The sequence below is a fragment of the Onychomys torridus genome, chromosome 1 (genome assembly GCF_903995425.1).
Source record: "Onychomys torridus chromosome 1, mOncTor1.1, whole genome shotgun sequence".
NCBI lineage: Eukaryota > Metazoa > Chordata > Mammalia > Rodentia > Cricetidae > Onychomys > Onychomys torridus.
Genome location: NC_050443.1, coordinates 98,543,807 through 98,563,318, shown reverse-complemented (window position 1 = coordinate 98,563,318; position 19,512 = coordinate 98,543,807). Strand labels below are relative to the sequence as shown.

The 19,512-nt window shown below is 36.4% G+C and overlaps 1 protein-coding gene across 1 annotated transcript in view; it reads right to left on the bottom strand.

Moving 5' to 3' along the window:
- LOC118577265 (ATP-binding cassette sub-family A member 3-like) overlaps positions 1–19,512 on the bottom strand; it is a 141,816-nt gene that overhangs the window by 96,769 nt on the left and 25,535 nt on the right. Inside the window, exons 5-7 of the mRNA XM_036177397.1 lie at positions 14,315–14,574; positions 11,315–11,425; positions 10,436–10,553 (exon numbers count right to left, since the gene is read on the bottom strand). Coding sequence (XP_036033290.1) covers positions 10,436–10,553; positions 11,315–11,425; positions 14,315–14,574 — 489 coding nt within the window. The remainder of the gene's footprint in view (positions 1–10,435; positions 10,554–11,314; positions 11,426–14,314; positions 14,575–19,512) is intronic.

The window sequence follows — 19,512 nt, the reverse complement described above, 5'->3', positions numbered from 1 at the left end:
TGCTGCTTTTGCTGTGCAGATACTTTTAGTTACATGAAGTCTTATTTGTCAATTCTTGTTATTTTCTGAGCTACTAGAGGCCTCTTCAGGAAGGTGTCACTCATGACTTTATCTTGACACGCTCCTCTATGTTCCCCTCCTGCAAAAATTCCAAAGTTAGACCATTCTTCTGATACTTCAATGGTATTTATATTGCACATTTTGTCCCTGGTCTTTTTAAAAAATATATATATTTCAAGACAGGGTTTCTCTGTGTAACAGTCCTAGCTTCCTGGCTGTCCTTGAACTCACTCTTGTAGCCCAGGCTGGCCTCAAACTCACAGAGATCCACCTGCCTCTGCCTCCCAAGTGCTAGAAGGCATGTACCACCAGCCTGGCATCCCTGGTCTCATATAGTCAATTCATTCTTTTCCTTGTTGTATTTTGTCATTATTTTTAAATTTGTAAATTCTATTGCCCATCTCAATTTCACATCTTACCCCTTTATCATCATTTTATTGGTTCCCTCCCCTGCTTTTGAATTTTTCAAGTCCATAATTTATATTTGATTCTTTCTCATAACTTTTAGTTCTTTGCTGAAATTTCTTTTTCTATAGTGGTGTCCAGAGAACATGTAATTGCTTGACAAAACATTGAAAATGGCTGCTCAATCCTTTCAGTAATTATCTCCTTCACTGCAGTGTTGGCAAATGCAAGTTTTCACTCAAGTTTTCTAATCCTTGGTATGACGAAGTGTTGTGTGATATTTTGATTACATTCTGACAATAAAGTTTGTTTTGAATCAGAGGGCGGAGCTAGCTACTATCTGACTAAAATTAACCATAGAGGTTTTGGATGACTGGGGAAGTAGTAAGGTGAGGCTTAGAGAATCTTGGCCCTTTTGGAGAAGGAACGAAAGAGGTAGGAGGTCACTGGTGGCTTCTCCACAGCTTTTCTGATCATTCAGGGCCTTACCCTGATATCTGACTCCTGATAAATTAGATAAACACTTCTCTTGGCATCCAACTTGAGGCATGAAATCATGAGATAGCTGCTGCCTCCTGGCTTTGCCAATCAAATTCCATAGGCTCCAAACTCCACAGGCATCTGGGTTCCAAACTCCACTAGAGTTAGTCGCCCATGACCAGCCTGCTTTGCCTTCAGGCTTTTTCAGCATGCTCCCCTGTGCCTGCTTTTCAGATGGCTGGTTCCTTGGCTCCTTCTCCCTGTGGTTTGTGGGCTTCCCACAGACCTCCTCTTCAGGAGGTGCCACTAGGTTAGCTGCCTTGACACTTGATTGGACTTCTATTGTTGTTGCAACTGCAACACACTCTCAGCTCACAGCTATGCATGCATGAGTAGCTGCGACTGCCCTCAGCCAGGCTCTGCACCATCTGTGTTCTCTGCCTTAACTGTGCTATGCACCAACAGCCAGCCTCACACTTCACTGTCATCTTCAGCAGATCTGGTGAGACAACTGGGAATTCTTAAGGGATGTGGGGGGGGGGATTAGTTAAAAAAGTTTTTTTTTCCCTCCAGGTTAAAAATGGGAAACAATATTATGATGGGGGGAGTTAGGTCTTTGTATGATTCTACAATGGATGGTTTGAAAATGGAACAATGAAATGAAGGAATAATTAACTTAGCTAGTATTTATATAATGTCAATTATAATCATTATGAATTTGGTAATTCATGTTTTATCTCTAAAAAATTGTTTGATATTGGTGACAAATATGAAAAATTCATAAGATACAATTATTAGAAAGGCCTACTAATAAAACTAAGAAAAATATGCACACACAGAGGAGTTTATAGCAGAACGACTATACCATTGCATTATGAAACTGAAGAGGAGCAGCCCAAGGTTATTAGAAAACCACCTTAATTTATCCAACTACCATTCAAGAATGACCATCAGATGATAGGCATCCCCAAAACTGTTCAGAATTAACTGGGATCCTATAGAAATGTTCAATTTGAAGAGATTTAAGGAAGCAATAGTTCAATATAATATGTGTTCACCTTTTGTGAAGCAGATGTTAAATTCATGGGCCACTTGGAACAGAATTATTCCACAAGACTGGAAAGATTTAGTTACAACAGTATTGGAAGCAGGTCCTTAGTTACTGTAGAGAACTTGGTGAAGATAAAGCTAGGGTCATCAAACAATGAGGAAGGGCTAGAGGTTATGTGGTTTTCCAAGATCAAATACTCAGTGAGGGCCATTATGCTGATGTGGAAGAACAGGTTACATTTGATGATCACACCTTGGCCCTAAGCCATAAGGCAGCTTTGAATGCCTAGGATAAGACTGAAGAATCAGGAAAGAGGACTGAGGCATTTACTAAAATTATACAAGGCCCAAAAGAAGCCTTCACTGATTTTTTTTTTTTTTTTTTTTTTTACAAAGACTGACTTCAGCTATAAATAGAATGATATCAGATTCAGAAGTTAGATGGATATTAATTGAATCTTTGTCTTTTTGTTTTGTTTTGTTTTTCTTTTTTTTGAGACAGAGTTTCTCTGGGTAGTATTGGAGCCTGTCCTGGAACTCGCTTTGTAGAACAGGCTGGCCTCAAACTCACAGGGATCTGCCTGCTTCTGCTTCCCAAGTACTGGGATTAAAGGTGTGTGCCACCACTGACCAGAAAATCTTTGGCTTTTGAAAATGCTAATTCAGAATGTAAATTGGTAATCAGGCCTTTAAAGACAAGATCAGCACCCATAGATGAATGGATTAGAAATACAGCTGATAGTGGCTCTCACACTTATGATGATACTTGGATAGAAGTGGCTTCTAAAAATTTCAAGAAAATCAAAAGGTTAGATGTTTTAATTGTGGTAAACCAGGCAGGTCATCTGAAAAGGGATTGCAGACAAGGTATTCCTAGGAACAATGCTTTTTCTAGAGAGAATACAAACAGTAGGACACAGCCTTCTGGACTACACAGAAGGTGTGGCAAAGGCCGACATTGGACTAATGAATGCAGATCAACATGGGGTAGGCAAAGTAACCCTTTGTCATCAGGGAATAACAAAGAGGGCTTCTAGCAGACCCCTGTATCAAATCTGGTTTAGTCATTACCTGTCAACATTGGGGAAACTCCTTCACAGAACAATTAAAAGACTTAACACCTGTTATGGAAAACCATATTGCTCTGGGTGACAGAACAGCTTTAGAAGATAAAACAAAAAATTCATAAGTAATCATAAGGCAAATATTTTGGTAAACTTCTATCAATGACCAAAGCCCAAAGTTAAAAATAGAAATAAGCAGCATTATAATTGGGGGTTTGGTAGACACAAGGGCAGATGGAACAATAATTGCATCAAAACTGTGGCATCCAAATTGGCCTCTTCAGGAGGTAAATGTTCATCTTTTAGGGATTGGAACATTATTTCAAGTAAAACAAAGCACAAGGTGGATCTAATATATAGGGTTGGAAGGACAGAAAGGAAAAATAAAGCCATATGTGGCTAACATAGCAATGAATTTATGGAGACATGATTTGTTACAGCAACACCCAGATTAATATTCCTCCAATCTAAGAAACAAATCATAAACTAACATATGCTTTTGAGAAAAATATTAAAAGTTATTATAAGGAACAGTCACAAAACATTCAGGTTGTATACAAACAGGGCACAATGGGTGATCATCTTTCAAAGGTACCAATAACCCTACCTTTAAAATGGTTAACTGACAAACCTGTCTGGGTGGAACAATGGCCTTTGATATCAGAAAAATTACAGTGTAACATGAATGTAACACAAATCTTAAAAGGTCTTATAACAAAAAATCCTGAGCCAGATATTAGGGTGAAAGCTGAAAGATCAGAGAAGCAGAACAAGCCAGCCACAAGCTCTTGCATCTATGAAATCCTCAGTCTAAAGAAAGTGAGCTCCTGTTTTCTCATGCCTTATATACCTTTCTGTGTCATGCCATGTTACTTCCTGGGATTAAAGGCAGGTGTCACCACTGCCTGGTTCTGTTTCTCTCATGGCCTTGAACTCACAGAGATCCAGATGGATCTCTGCCTCCCAAGTGATAGGATTAAAGGTGTGTGCCACCACTGCTGGACCTCTATATCTACTTTATTGGCTGGTTCTGTCCTCTGATCCCCAGGTAAGCTTTACTGGGGCATACAATATATCACCATATTACAGGCCTTAGAACACTTGGTACAGGAGCAGCTAAATGCTCAACATATTGAAGAATCAACCAGTCCTTGAAATTCTCATATTTGTCATTAAAAAGAAATCTGGAAAATGGAGAATTGAGAGATCTAAGAGCTATTAATATGGTGATTCAGCCAATGTGCTCTTTACAGCCTGGAATTCCATTGACTTTTCAATTACCTAAAGGATGGTCTATGATAGTGACTGACTTAAAAGACTGATTTTTTTTTAAACTATACCTTTGCAAGAACAGAACAGAAAAAAATTTGCCTTCTAGTGCTTACTTGTAATAATTCCCAGCCTGTTAAATGATATCAATGGAAAATCCTTCCACAAGGAATGTTAAACAGCCCTATCATGTGTCAGTATTTTATACAACAGCCATTGGAAATAATTTTTAATCAGTTTTCTCAATCTATAATTTACAATTATAGGGATATCTTACTAGCTAATTCAGATACAGACACCTTAGAGAAAATGTTTGAAGAAGTACAGAAAATTTTGCCTTGTTGGGGATTACAAATTATTCCTGAAAAAATTACAAAGAGGAGATTCCATTAATTACTTAGGATTTAAGAAAGGTTTACAAAAAAAATTCAAACAAAGAAAGTACAAATCAGGAGAGATCAAGTATAAACTTTTAATGCTTCTGAAAAATTGCTGGGAGATATTAACTGGCTACAGCCCACAATTATATTCACAAGAATTGAGTTCACAATTACTCAAGAACTAAGTAGTTTATTTCAAACATTACAGGGTGATAAGAACTTAACTAGTCCAAGAAATTTATCAGCTGAAGCTGAGAGAGAACTGGCTTTGGAAAAAAAATTACAGGATGCACATATGGATCATTTAGATCCAAAGTTTGATTGTATTCTGGTTATTTTACATTCTAGCCATTCCCCTACAGGAATTATAATGCATAGAGAAGATAATATCTTAGAATCTTAAAATGAATATTTTTACCACACAAATAGCAAAAAATTAAAAGGTTTTGGAATTGATTCTGAAAGGGAAATTAAGACTTCATCAATTAGCAGGACTAGAGCCAGTGGAAATTGCTTTTACTAATGCTGAAATTTCCTCATTATGGACAGAAAATGAACATTGGTAAATACCTTGCAGTAATTTTTTTGGGAGAGATTAGCAACAAATATCCCCAAAGCAAAAGACTTCAATTTATAAAGAGAACTAATTGGATCCTTCCTTACATTGTACAGGGAGCACCTATTTTTGGAGCCCCTACATTCTATGCTGATGCAAACAAATGAGGAAAGGCACATTATAAATTAAGACATTTAAGTAAAATGTCTAAAAGCCTTTATGAGTCTGTTCAAAGTTAGAATTGTATGTCATTCTCATGGTATTACTAGATTTTCTAGAACCTCTTTATATAGTTTACTTATTCTCAATATGCAGAAAGAGTTGTTTTACATACTGAAACTGCTAAGCTTATTCCAGATGATTCAGAATTAACTTTTTTTATTTATTATATTACAAGAAATAATCAGAAATAGAAATCATCCTTTGTATATAATACATAACAGATCCCATATGGATCTACAGGTCCTCTTGCACAAGATAATGATAAAACTGATCATCTATTGGTAGGATATGTGCTAGAAGCCTCAGAATTTCATAAGATATACATGTTAATAGCAAGGGTTTGAAAAAAGATTTTTTTTCCATCACTTAGCAACAAGTCAAGGAAATTATAAGGGAATGTTTTACTTCTTCTTTGTCTAACCTAACTCCACCACCTGCAGGAGTAACCCAAAGGGTACTCAAAGTAATGAAATTTGACAAATGGACATGTGTTTCATTTTGGAAAATTAAAATATGCACACCATACCATAGATACACATTCAGAATTTTAATAGGCAACTCCTTTGAATTCTGAAAAGACTGATTCTGTGATTACACATTTATTAGAAGTTATGGCCATCATGGGGAAACCTGTACAAATTAAGACTGACAATGCTCCAGCAAATGTCTCTAGTAAAATGAAACAGTTTTTTTAACATAAAGCATATTACAGGGATACCACATAATCTTACAGGGAAAGCAGTTACAGAAAGATCTAACTACATTCTAAAAGATATGCTTAATAAAAATAAAGGTGTAAAAAAGACCCCCAGAGTTTGATTGCATAATGCTTTATTAACTTTACATTTTTTAAATGCTAATAAAAAGGGAACAACAGCTTTAGAGAGACATTGGATAACAGAAAAAAAACCCGCTGAATTAAATCAGCCTACATACTTTAAAGATGTGTTGACTTCAGAATGGAAACCAGGATATGCATTATTGCTGTGGGATGTTCTGTATGTCAAATGTGTTGCTCTGATTGGTTAAAATAAATAAAGTGCTGATTGGCCAGTAGCCAGTAGCCAGGTAGGCGGGACAAAGAAGAGGAGAATTCTCAGAAGTTGAGGCTGGAGAGGGAGATACTGCCAGCCACCGCCAGGACAAGGAAGATGTAAGATACTGATAAGCCACGGGCCACATGGCCACTTATAGATTTTTAGAAATGGGTTAATTTAAGATAGAAGAAACAGATAACAAGAAGCCTGCCACGGCCATACAGTTTGTAAACAATATAAGTCTCTGTGTTCTTACTTGGTTGGGTCTGAGCGACTGTGGGACTGGTGGGTGAGAGAGATTTGTCTTGACTGTGGGCCAGGCAGGAAAACTCTACCTACATGTTATGTTGGGGAAGTGGTTTTGTTTTTGTTTCCATAGGAGAAGAAAGACTGGATACAATCAAAATTGTTAAAGATTAGCTTCAAACAGGAGAAACCTCTTGATTAGAAGAGGTAATAGTTCATTAAACAGTGTGACCATTCAATCTTGCTGAACAATAAATCTAATGAATGTTTTTCATTTGATCAGATATAACTTGCAAAAAAAGGAAACTCCCCAAAATTAGGGTTTGGGGGCAGGGTTTTGTTTTTGTTTTTCCAGGAGAATGAAGGCATCCAACTAAGGAATCTGAAGACCATGGGACAAATAAGACATCTGAAGAAGAAGAAGGAGGAATCATCCAGAGAAATTGTTCTGAGAAAAAGAATAAATTGGCCTAATGGTATAGCACATTTCCAACAGGATAAAATTTCATAAATCTTCCAATTTTTTTCTGCTGTTCTCTACAGATGTATAAGGCATATGGTCTTTTTGTAGTCTCAGTTCAATTCAAAACTAAAGCTGGCTTTGGAGTTGGAGCATGGCTCTCTCTTTCTCTAAACTGAAGCATGCTTGTTAAAGGAAAATCCAAAATTTCTGTCTCATGCCATAAGGCCACTTGATATGAAACAGAAGAAAAACCAAAATTAAGGGACTATTCTATTGCCACTTAACTCATAATTCTTTGGTTTTATTTTGACTCTTTAAAACATTTTCAAGGTATAAATATCTCAAACTTTATAAAATTAATATATTTTAAACTTTTTGTTATGATATTAATGATCATACAGAGAACTAACTAATTCTAGAAAAAGGCTTCAACTAGCTTCCTGTACATAATTTTGGGTTTGAGTCTCTATCAGGTAATTAGGAATTAAGTTTTGGTACTCTGGATGTACGTAACAAATTGTGGTCCTTTAACCTCTTTGAGATCTACTGCATATGACATTTAAAATGTTTAAATTTTCTGCAATGAACTATGACCATTCCTAACATTGACCTTTGAAGTCTCCAAATGATGATGGGGCCCCATAATGAATTCTACTTGGACTATGGTAACACTACTAAGCTGACAAACACCACCCAAAGATTGGCTTTGGACTACAAACTGCTCAGTACAATTTCAAGGTGGCTAGCTGAGACAGTTCAGCCTCGTGCACTATTCCAGCCAGGATTTCAGATAAGCCCTACACTCTCCCTTTACACGGAGACTGGCAACAAATGATGCAGCTAGCTCTCCCAGGACTTGACCATTATCTCAATTTTCTCAGGGTCCTCTAGAAATTCCATTACCACCAGACAACAGGAAGGAATTTAAGAACACAATACACACATTCCCAAAATGTGGGGTGGGTGTTTTTGGTCATTCAGTGGGTGGTTATAGATATCTGTCATCATTTAGGAGGGTTGATAACAAGTTGTTATTGGGAATGGTCAGGGAAAATGCTGAACACAGATTAGATTCAGGGATCTTGTTTTGAAAAGAAAAAAAGGGGGATATAGAAATGATAGGATAAAACAGATTATTGAGTCTACTTTTAAACCAAAAAAGCAACTACTAATCTTAAATATTTTACATTGGTATGGATTTTTGTACATTGATACAAATTTGAGGTTATTTTTGTTATAGTGTATATATATATATATATATATATATATATATATATATATATTTCTATTCTTGTTTAAGATATTTTTGTATATTGATACAAATTGAAGGTTATTTTTGTTAGAACATACTGTATATATGTTTCTACTCTTGTTTAAGGTATTGTACCTATGAAGCTCATTTAACAATGCAATGTAAATTTCTAGTTCTTAAAAGTTATTATTATAAACTATTTAGGATAATAACGAAATGCAGATTAGTAGCTAGTCACCTATTACAATCAAACTTGTAGTCATGTTGGGTATGTTTTCAAGGTCAACCAGAGATACATTTTAGCTGGATATGTGATCTTCAAATACTTCAGAGAGCTATAGAATATACATTTTTTTTTTTTTAACAGCAATGAGACATGTCTGCTCCTGGCAGCACCAACTACTTCAGAGAAGACGATGGGCATTAAAGAAACTCCATATGGAGTTTGCTTTCTTTGTGGCAAAAGTTGGACACTGGGCAAGAAATTGACCTTGCCTTGACTGATGACAGTGTGCTGTCCAGGTTGGATAAGCAGGACACAAAAGAAGGCAACTGTTGAACTCTGCCAAGACAAGGTGGAACAGTCCTTCAAAATTCCTGATTCACAGGAAGGTCTGTCAGTTATTCTAGACCTGCAGGCTGAAGATGGATACCTCAACATTGCAGAGGAACCTTGGGTAATTGTCCAGGCAGCCTGCTGTTTCTGTCATTTCTTAATTTTGGAAGTTGCTTGCTCTGCACTTCCTGCTTACTCAGGTAATATTATATCCTTCTCAGGTCTTTGATGGAGTTGAAGACTAGATAGTTATAGTTACAGTTCTCCTTGTTATCAAATTTAGAAAAGAAACTCACAAAAGAGGTGTAAAGCATATAAGGTTGAGAGACATAAGATAGTTTGGGGTTGGTGATACAAGTTAGGACAGAAAGTGAATTAGATACAGTACTATGGACTCACCAATATAGGATAGATAATAGAGTATTTTCTCTGAATTTGCCAAATGCAAATGGACTGGACATTAGTTAATGTTAATTCTTACCTGTCTATATTTATATATAATTATTGTACTTATTGTATATAGTTTTACTATGTCCGAGTTAAAAATTTTCCCTTTTTATTTAGACAAAAATGTGGGAATGTTGTATTATATTTTGATTGCATTCTGACAATAAAGTTTGTTTTGAGTCAGAAGGTGAAGCTAGCCACTAGCTGACCAAAATTAACCATACAGGTTTTAGAGAACTGAAGAGGTAGTAAGGCAGGGCTTAGTGGGGATCTCAGCCCTTTTGGAGGAAGGAATGAAAGAGGTAAGAGGTCACTGGTGGCTTCTCTGTATCTTCTATGATCAGATTCTTACCCCAATATCTAACTCTTGATTTTTTATTGACAAAGAATAGTTATATAAATGTATTAATAAAGTTTTTTTAAAAATCATATCCTAAATATGTTGGACACAGTGATAATCCCTCAAGGCTATGTTTTATAATTTTGGTATTCAGAAGATTAACACTTAAGGTATTTCTGATATAGTGAGCTTAAGTCTGCCACTATTTTGATTCCTCTGCCACCAAATATACTATTTTAATACCTCTGTTTCTCTTACCTTCCTGTGAGTTGTTTAAATATATTTCTATTGAATGTCTAATTCGACCATTTGGTATGATTTGAAGACATTTATTATTCTTATGTGAGTTTTCACAAAGAACTGATTATTAGTGTCTTGCCATTTGGAAATACTTGTATTAAGTAGCAATTTAAATCAAGTTCTACAGGAAGCACTGCTCAGTTCTAATGCTACCATTTTATATCTTCTTTATGTGTACAATGGGGCACATTCATTTTTAATATTCTCTCTAATTCCTGTCAAATTGTTTCATGTATAATTGACTTTGTATGTTTGAATGCAAGGCAATGCTTCTAGCTAGCTAGAGATAACTGCAAATACAGACTTACTTTTATTGAAGAATGTGCTAACCATAAAGGCAAAGCATATGGACGCGATGGCATAACATGTAAGAAAGACAAAGATGAAACTGCAGTCACTGTATCGAAGGATTGGCTCCTCTACAATCTGCCATAAAGCAATCAAGACATCAGATAAGGTATGCTATAACCAGTGTCAGGTAAACAGAAGGGAAGAGACAAAAGTAGGGTCCCTAGTGGAACAGATCACACTACCCAGCTGGTGAGACTCAAAAGACAGGAAGTTATCATCTTGCCAAGAGACTCAGCAGCATCTGAGTTTTCTAAAAGGGTCAAAAAAAAAAAAAAAAAAAAAAAGAAAAGAAAAAAAAGAAACAAAAATCAACCAACCAACCAAAAAACCATTTTATTTTACTGTAAGCCTGGGAACAGTAAGTCCATAGAATGATATCTCTCTTTTCACTGGACTGTGTGGCAGACTCAACCCATTGAAAATCACCTGCTTGTTGGAGTAGTCATTTGCCATGTGTACTTACAGTACACTTGAAATACAACTGGGATGAATATGGAACTCTATTTTATTTTTTAAAAGACATTTTAAATTAAAAAATACAATATTGCTCAAAATAGATTATGTATTTCCTATAAAAACTTAATGTCAGGATTGGAATGTACAGTAACATAAAACACACTAGATTTTAAAAACAATAAAAATAAGAATAAACATTATTTTAAAAATGGTTACATGGTAAAACAATATTTTGTAAATAGTTAAGCTAAATATATCATTAAAAGAATGTTTCCTGTTTCTTCTATGTTTTAAAAAAATTTTAGTAGGTAGTTTTAATATCATATATGTGATTAATTTTATTTCTGTTGGACAATGTGAAACTGGATACTTGCCTGGACAAACAGTAATGCACATATCAAAAGGATAATGATGACATATAAAGGGAAAAATGTGAAGAAATAGCCAGCCCAGATGATCCAATTTCTAAGCCCAATTATGAGCTGGTATTCCTGTAGGACAGTCAACATAAAATAAGCATTTTATATGTCTGGCAATTCATGGTGCTTTCACAATCATTTAAAAAAAATTTTTTTTTACTACAAATGCTATAAAAATGGTTAATATTATCTCCATTTTAAGAATGAGAAAAAAAACAAGGCTTAGAAATCTATCAAAATTATTCAGTAAGTAAGGTCAGCATTTCTCTTAAAATATATTTTTTTCTGAGTTCAGAAATCTATTCCAATTCCAAATCTGGGATTTACAAAATAAAAAAAAATAATTTCAAATTATTTTAAGGACTTTTTCATTCATCCTTAGTGTCATTTATTCCTCTTACCCCCTTCTCCTTTTGTAAGGAAAAAGTGTGTGTGTGTGTGTGTGTGTGTGTGTGTGTGTGTGTGTGTGCGTGTGTTTTGAATAAAGTTATGCTACTTGGAATGATAATGTTCAAAAGAGCTGGAGACTATCTAACGAAGTCCCCAAGAGCACTAAGAGCAGGCATGGGAACTGACCACTGAGCAGGCTCCGTCCTCCCTCTTTCCACTGTGGATCTGAAGATTGGACTCAGGTCATCTGGCTTGTGCAGTAAGCTCTTTGAACTAACAAACCATCTCACTGGCCTTCAAATTAAATCGTCCAGCACTAAGATAAATAGCCCCTATAAAATCTTTACTTCCAGGATATTAAGAGAAAGGCATCTATGTAGCTTTTCCCCCTGCTAGTATTTGCTTTCAAGATTTTTTTCCCTGTGCTTTTAGTTTTTAGAAATTTGACTATAATGAGCCAGTATGCGTGTGTGTACAGGTGTGTGCACATGTATGTTTATGTAATGTTTATCTTTGTGTTCTCTGAGTTTCTTGCATCTGCATTTAAAAACGTTACTAATTTTGGGAAATTCTCCCAGTATTTTAAATTCTTTTTATTTTCTCATTTTTAGGACTCCAATTATATGTGTTATATCATTTAATATTGTTCTATACTTTTTGGATGCTTTCTTCTGGAATTTTACATTTTTCTCTCTACATTTTAGTTTTTGTAATCTCAACTGTCTTGACTTCTTTTTTTTCCTAGTTCTTTCCTTATTTTTCTTATCTATAGATTGTAACATGAATCTTAAAAGTTCTTATGAATTGAAAAATTTGGAGCCAGGTATTGGGGTAAAAGCTGAAAGATCAAAGAAGCAGAACAAGCCACAGCCAACCTCACCTAGACAACTCCTCAGCTAATCTTGTTTCCTCAGATTGAAAGCCTCTGAGTCCTCACCCAAATGGATCTCAGCTGACCTGCTTAAAAAGCCTCTAGTTCCTGGTCCTCAGGTCTTATATACCTTTCTGCTTCCTGCCATCACTTCCTGGAATTAAAAGCATGTGTCCTTCCCAAGCAAAGACATGAGATCTCAGGTGCTATGATTAAAGGTGAGCCACCATGCCTGGCTCTGTTCCCAGTGTGGCCTTGAACTCACAGAGATCCAGATGGATCTCTGCCCCCTGAGTAATAGGATTAAAAGTATGTGCCATCATGCCTGACTTCTCTGTCTAATTTGTTAGCTGGCTCTGTTTTCTGATCCCCAGATAAGTTTTATTGGGGTGCACAAATAAAATGTATAAACCTGATAAAGGCATTCCTAAGTACTGTTGGGATGTTTTCTTTTGAAAATTTCATTTATGGCAATACACAGGCTGTTTTCATTTAAATATGTACTGTACTTTGACCATCTCTATCTTTACCTGACAAGCCTAACAACCTCAATGTGATCCATAATAAGCACATGATAGAGAGACTTGACTCTTGCAAGTTGTCTGCAGACTTCAATGCATGCCTTGACTCATGTGGATGGGTAGATAAACTAAATAAAAATGCAAAAAGCAGCCACAAAACCCCAAGAATTTTGGATAATTCAACACTTACAGTCTTTAGAATATTAATCACAGTTAAAATACCTATCTGATATGTCCTACATCTATATATTTTTAATTTTCTTGAGAATTTCATATATGAATACTGTATTTAAATCATTTTCATCCTCTTTCTTTCTCCTCCAGCTCCTAATGTGTCCAACCCCCATTTCCTGAAATTCATGACTACTTCTTTAATTTTTGTTGCCATGTAAGCACGTGTGTACACACGCACACACACACACACACACACACACACCACACCCTACTGAGTCCATTCACTTGTTCCTCAGATGATGTACACATGCCTAGGGCAGACCACATGGGACTGGATAACCTAGCAAGAGGCTTCTCCCTGGGAAAGAACTGACTATTTCAGCAGCCATTTGATTGAATATGACTCTTCATCTAGGGGTAGGGCTTTATGAAATTTCCCCTACCTATGTCCAACATCTGTGTCTTATCTAAGTCTACTACTGATGATCAACTTTTTGTTTATTTGTTTGTTTTACTGTTTGTTGATTTTTCATTTGTTTAGTAACTTTTTTGTTGCTGTTGTTCTTGTTGAAAACTTGAACGTTGTGAAAGTAAACGGATACTGATGTTAATGGACCAGTAGTGTTGGGACTGATGTTAATTTTTCCCTGAACCAGACTGTATTTGAAATTTGTTGCTGCTCTAAGTATAAAAGACTTCAAGTTCATCTAGTAATATTTTTTGTCCTGCTCCTTGACTTCAGGTTTTCTTCTATGTTGCTTTCCTGTTTAAGTTTGTCTCTGAAGCTTTTCTAGCTTGTGAAGTTGTTATCATCAAGACTCACTCTTCTGTATTTGTGTCTCTTGCTGCTCTGTTAGGATATAACCAATATCCAGAAATTCTGAATATATAGAAGGAGGTAATTAACTTTCAAAAAGATATCTATAGGCTGTGTGTACATGCATACATAAATACATATATATGTACTTTTTAAAACAGAAACTATCACAAAGTAAGTGATATTACCTTTAATCTTTTTTCCTTTTCAAACACAATGGATCGTGTGATGGAAAGAACAATGGAAGAGAACATAATTATGAACATCAAAGGGATGAAAGGACTGGAGATCCAAAGTAATTTATCCTGAGGATGAGCTGGGTATGGAAATCTTTGTATGAGAATTTTAGCTTCATCAAATAGCTTTTTCCCAGCACTGGCTTCATGATACAACATAATACTCTTATCCACGGCATGCTGTACTGCCAGGAATCCTTCCCTGATATATCCTGTGTGAGAAAACTCATGGTCACATAAAACAGATTAAAGAGTAACTCAGACATATGATGAAGGAAATGCAAATAACCTTTAGCTTGCCACCTACAGAACCTACCACGGATTTGACATTAAAAGACATTTCTTTGGCTGAATGTGTTTGTCTCTTCCCAAAAGTAAAATATTTACATTAATAAAACTGGCAAGCGGCAAGTCCCTAGCAGGCAGCCAGCCAGCACGTGAGAGACGCACCTCCAGGCTGCACCACCACTGCCACCACCACCAATTGGGTTTTATTTCCACTGCCACCCAACCTCCTCACCCCACCCCAACTTGATCATCCTCCTAGTGGCCAGCCATTCCCCCAAACTCCAGCAGACTTCATAGGCACAGGTGCAACCCCTATCAGTTGGAAGAAAAGTCCTCAGCAGCCAACCAGCAGGTGGGAGACCTGCCTCCAGGCTCCACCATCATAGCCACCGACTGGATTCTCTTCCCCCCCAAGACCCAATCTGCTGCTCAACCCCAACCACCACATCATCCTCCCAGTGGCCAGCTGGCCCCTGCAGCCCCAGCAGACTCCATAGGGACAACCCACAACAGTTGGAAGAACAGGTGAATTATGGACCTCCCAGCTGAACTGTCACAACCTCCAGATCCTAAACCTCTGGACTTATTCCATGCCCTGCCCCTATCTCAGTACCAGCAAGGCAGCTGGGTCCTGCCCCCAACTCTGGTGGAATTCAACTGCTCTGGTGTAGTCCTCAGCTGCTTGCCAACAGAGGAGAGACCTGACTCCAAGCTGTACCACCACCACCCTCTGGATTGTGTTCCCCCAAGACCCACTCCACCACCCAACCCCACCTACCTGATCATCCTCTCCATGGCCAGCCCTCCCCTGAAACTGCAGCAGACTAGAGGCACAGACACAACCCACACCAGCTGGAAAAACAGATTCCACAGGCACAGGTACAGACCACATCAGTCAGAAGAGAAGGATACTCTGGATCTAGGCACCCAACCCCCCACAAACCTCACCTGAGAAAATTGTAATGGACACGAAAACCTGCTAATCACCAGAACCCTTGGGCATTCAGGACAAAAGACAATAAAGAAACAGATAATAAAGAAACAAAACACCCTTCCAACAAAGACAACACAAGAATCAACACCCATAGCTATAATCATTCCAAACCCAGACTTATGAACGCCAGTGTTATAATACATTCAACAACAGAAAGGGCAATATGGCACCATTAGAACCCATTGATCTTACAACAGCAAGACCTGAACATTCCAATGCAGCTAAAGCATAAGAAAATGACCTTAAAAGTAACTTTATGATGATGACAGAGGCCCTTAAAGAGGAAATGAAAAAAATCATTTAAAGAAATAGAGGAAAAGATAAACAAAAAATTGGAATAAATCAATAAATCCCTTTAAGAAATCCAAGAAAACCAAGAAAAAACAAATAGATAAAGGAAATGGTTCAAGACCTGAAAATTGAAATAGAGGTAATAAAGAAAACACAAACCAAGGGAATTCTGGAAATGGAAAATCTGGGTAAGAGAACAGGAACTACAGATGCAACTATCATCAACAGAATACAAGAGATGGAAGAGATAATCTCAAGTGTTGAAGATGCGATAGAGGAAATAGATTTATTGGTCAAAGAAAATATTAAATCCAATAAATTCTTAACACAAAACACCCAGGAAATCTGGGACACCATGAAAAGACCAAATCTAAGAATAATAGGGATAGAAGAAGGAGAAGAATCCTCAAAGGCACAGAAAACATATTCAACAAAACCAAAGATGAAAACTTTCCCAACCTAAAGGACATACCATAAAATTATAAGAAGCTTATGGAACACTAAAGAGACTGGACCCAGAAAAAAAAAGAAAAAAAAGAAAAAAAGAAAAAGTCCCTTTGCCACATAATAGTCAAAATACTAAACATACAGAATAAAGAAAGAATATTAAGAGCTGCAAAGGAAAAAGGTCAAGGCAGGCCTATTAGAATTACACCCAACTTCTCAATGGAGACTATAAAAGCCAGAAGGTACTGGACAGATGTTTTGCAGATACTAAGAGACCATGGATGCCAGCCTAGACTAATACACCCAGCAAAATTTCTATCACCATAGACAGAGAAAACAAGATATTTCATGACAAAATCAGATTTAAACAATACCTATCCACAAATCCAGCCCTTCCGAAAGTACTAGAAGGAAAACTCCAACCCAAGGAAGTTAGGTACACCATTGAAAAATAGATAATTTTACACCAGCAAAACTCAAAGAAAAGAAACATACACACACACACACACACACACACACACACACACACACTACTACTACTACTACTACTACTACTACTACTACTACTACTGCCACCAAAACAAAAAAATTAACAGGAATTAACAATCACTGGTCATCAATATCTCTTAATATTGACAGACTCAATTTGCCAGTAAAAAGACACAGGCAAACAGAATGGATATGTAAATAGGATCTACCCTTCAGCTGCATACAAGAAACACACCTCAACTTCAAAGATAGACACTACCTTAGAGTAAAGGGTTGGGAAAAGATTTTCCAATCAAATAGACCTAAGGAGCAAGCTGGTGTAGTTATCCTAATATCTAACAAAATAGACTTCAAACGAAAATTAATCAAAAGAGATGGAGAAGTACATTTCATATTCATCAAAGGAAAAGTCCATCAAGATGAAGTTTCGGTTCTGAACATCTGTGCCGCAAATACAAGGGCACCCACATTTGTAAGTGAAACATTATTAAAGCTTAAATCATACATCAAACCCCACATACTAATAGTGGGAGACTTCAACACTCCACTCACCAATGGACAAGTCTGCCAGACAGAAACTTAACAGAGAAATAAGGGAACTAACAGACCTTATGACACATATGAACTTAACAGACATCTACAGAACATTCTACCCTAACACAAAAGAATATACTTCCTTCTCAGCATCTCATGGAATCTTCTCTAAAACTGACACACACTTGGTTACAAATCAAATCTCAACAGATGCAAAAAAATTGGAATAACCCCTGTATCTTTATCAGATCACATGGGTTAGTGTTCAACAACAACACAAACTACTAAAAGCCTATAAGCTCATGGAACCTGAACAAATCTCAACTACCAATTACCAATTGGGTCAAGGAAAATATAAAAAACCACTGAATTACCAATGGGTCAAGGAAAATATAAACATAGAAATTGAAGACTTCCTAGAATTCAATGAAAATGAATTCATAACATACCCAAATATACGGGACATTATGAAAACAGTGTTAAGAGGAAAGTTCATAGCACTAAGTACCCACATAAAGAATTTGGAGAAATCTCACACTAGCTGCTTAACAACATACCTGAAAACTCTAGAACTAAAAGAAGCAAACTCACCCAGGAGGAGTAGAAAGTGGAAATAATCAAACTCAGGGCCGAAATCAACAAAATAGAAACAAAGAGAACAATACAAAGAATCAATGAAACAAAAGAGTTGGTTCTTTGAAAAAAAATCAACAAGATAGACAAACCCTTATCCAAACTAACCAAAAGGCAAGGAAAGAATATCCAAATTAACAAAATCAGAAATGAAAAAGGGGATATAACAACAGACACTGCGAAAATCCAGAGAATCATTTGGTCATACTTCAAACACTTATACTTCACAAAATTAGAAAATCTAAAATAAATGGACAATTTTCTTGATAGGTACCACATACTAAAATTAAATCAAGACCAGATAAACAATTTAAATAGACCTATAACCCCTAAGGAAACAGAACCAATCATCAGTTACCCTGATACCCAAACCACACAAAGATGCAACAAAGAAAGAGAATCACAGACAAATCTCCCTCATGAACATTGATGTAAAAATAGTGTGATACTGGCAAACCAAATCCAAGAACACATTTAAAAAAATCATCCACCATGACCAAGTAGGCTTCATGCCAGAGATGCAGGGATGGTTTAACATACGAAAATCTGTCAATGTAATCCACCATATAAACAAACAAAAGAAAACAAACCACATGATCATCTCATTAGACGCTGAAAAAGCCTTTGGCAAAATCTGACACCTGTTCATGATAAAGGTCTTGGAGAGATCAGAGATACAAGGAACACACCTAAACATAATAAAAGCAATATACAGCAAGCCAACAGCCAACATCAAATTAAATGGAAAGAAACTCAAAGCAATTACACTAAAATCAGGAACAAGAGGCTGTCCACTCTCTCCATATCTATTCAAGTTCTATCTAGAACAATAAGACAACAAAAGGAGATCAAGAAGATATGAATTGAAAAGAAAAAGTCAAACTTTTGTTATTTGCAGATGATTATGACAGTATACATGAGTGGTCCCAAGAATTCTACCAGGGAACTCCTATGGCTGATAAACACCTTCAGTAATGTGGCTGGATACAAGATTAACTAAAAAAATTCAGTATCCCTTCTATATGATAAATGGGTTGAGAAAGAAATCAGGGAAACAACACCTTTATAATAGCCACAAATAACATAAAATATTGGGGTAACTCTAACAAAACAAGTGAAATACCTGTATGACAAGAACTTTAAGTCTTTGAAGAAAGAAATTGAAGAAGAAGAAGATCTCAGAAAATAGAAAGATCTCTCATGAACATGGACTGGCAGGATTAACTTAGTAAAAATGGCAATCTTACCAAAAGCAATCTACAGATTCAATGCAATCCCCATCAAAATTCCAACACAATTCTTCACAGACCTTGAAATAACAATACTCAACTTCATATGGAAAAACAAAAAACCAAAGATAGCTAAAACAATCCTGTACAATAAAGGAACTTCCAGAGGTATCACCATCCCTTATTTCAAGCTCTACTATAGAGCTATAGTAATAAAAACAGCCTGGTATCGGCATAAAAACAGA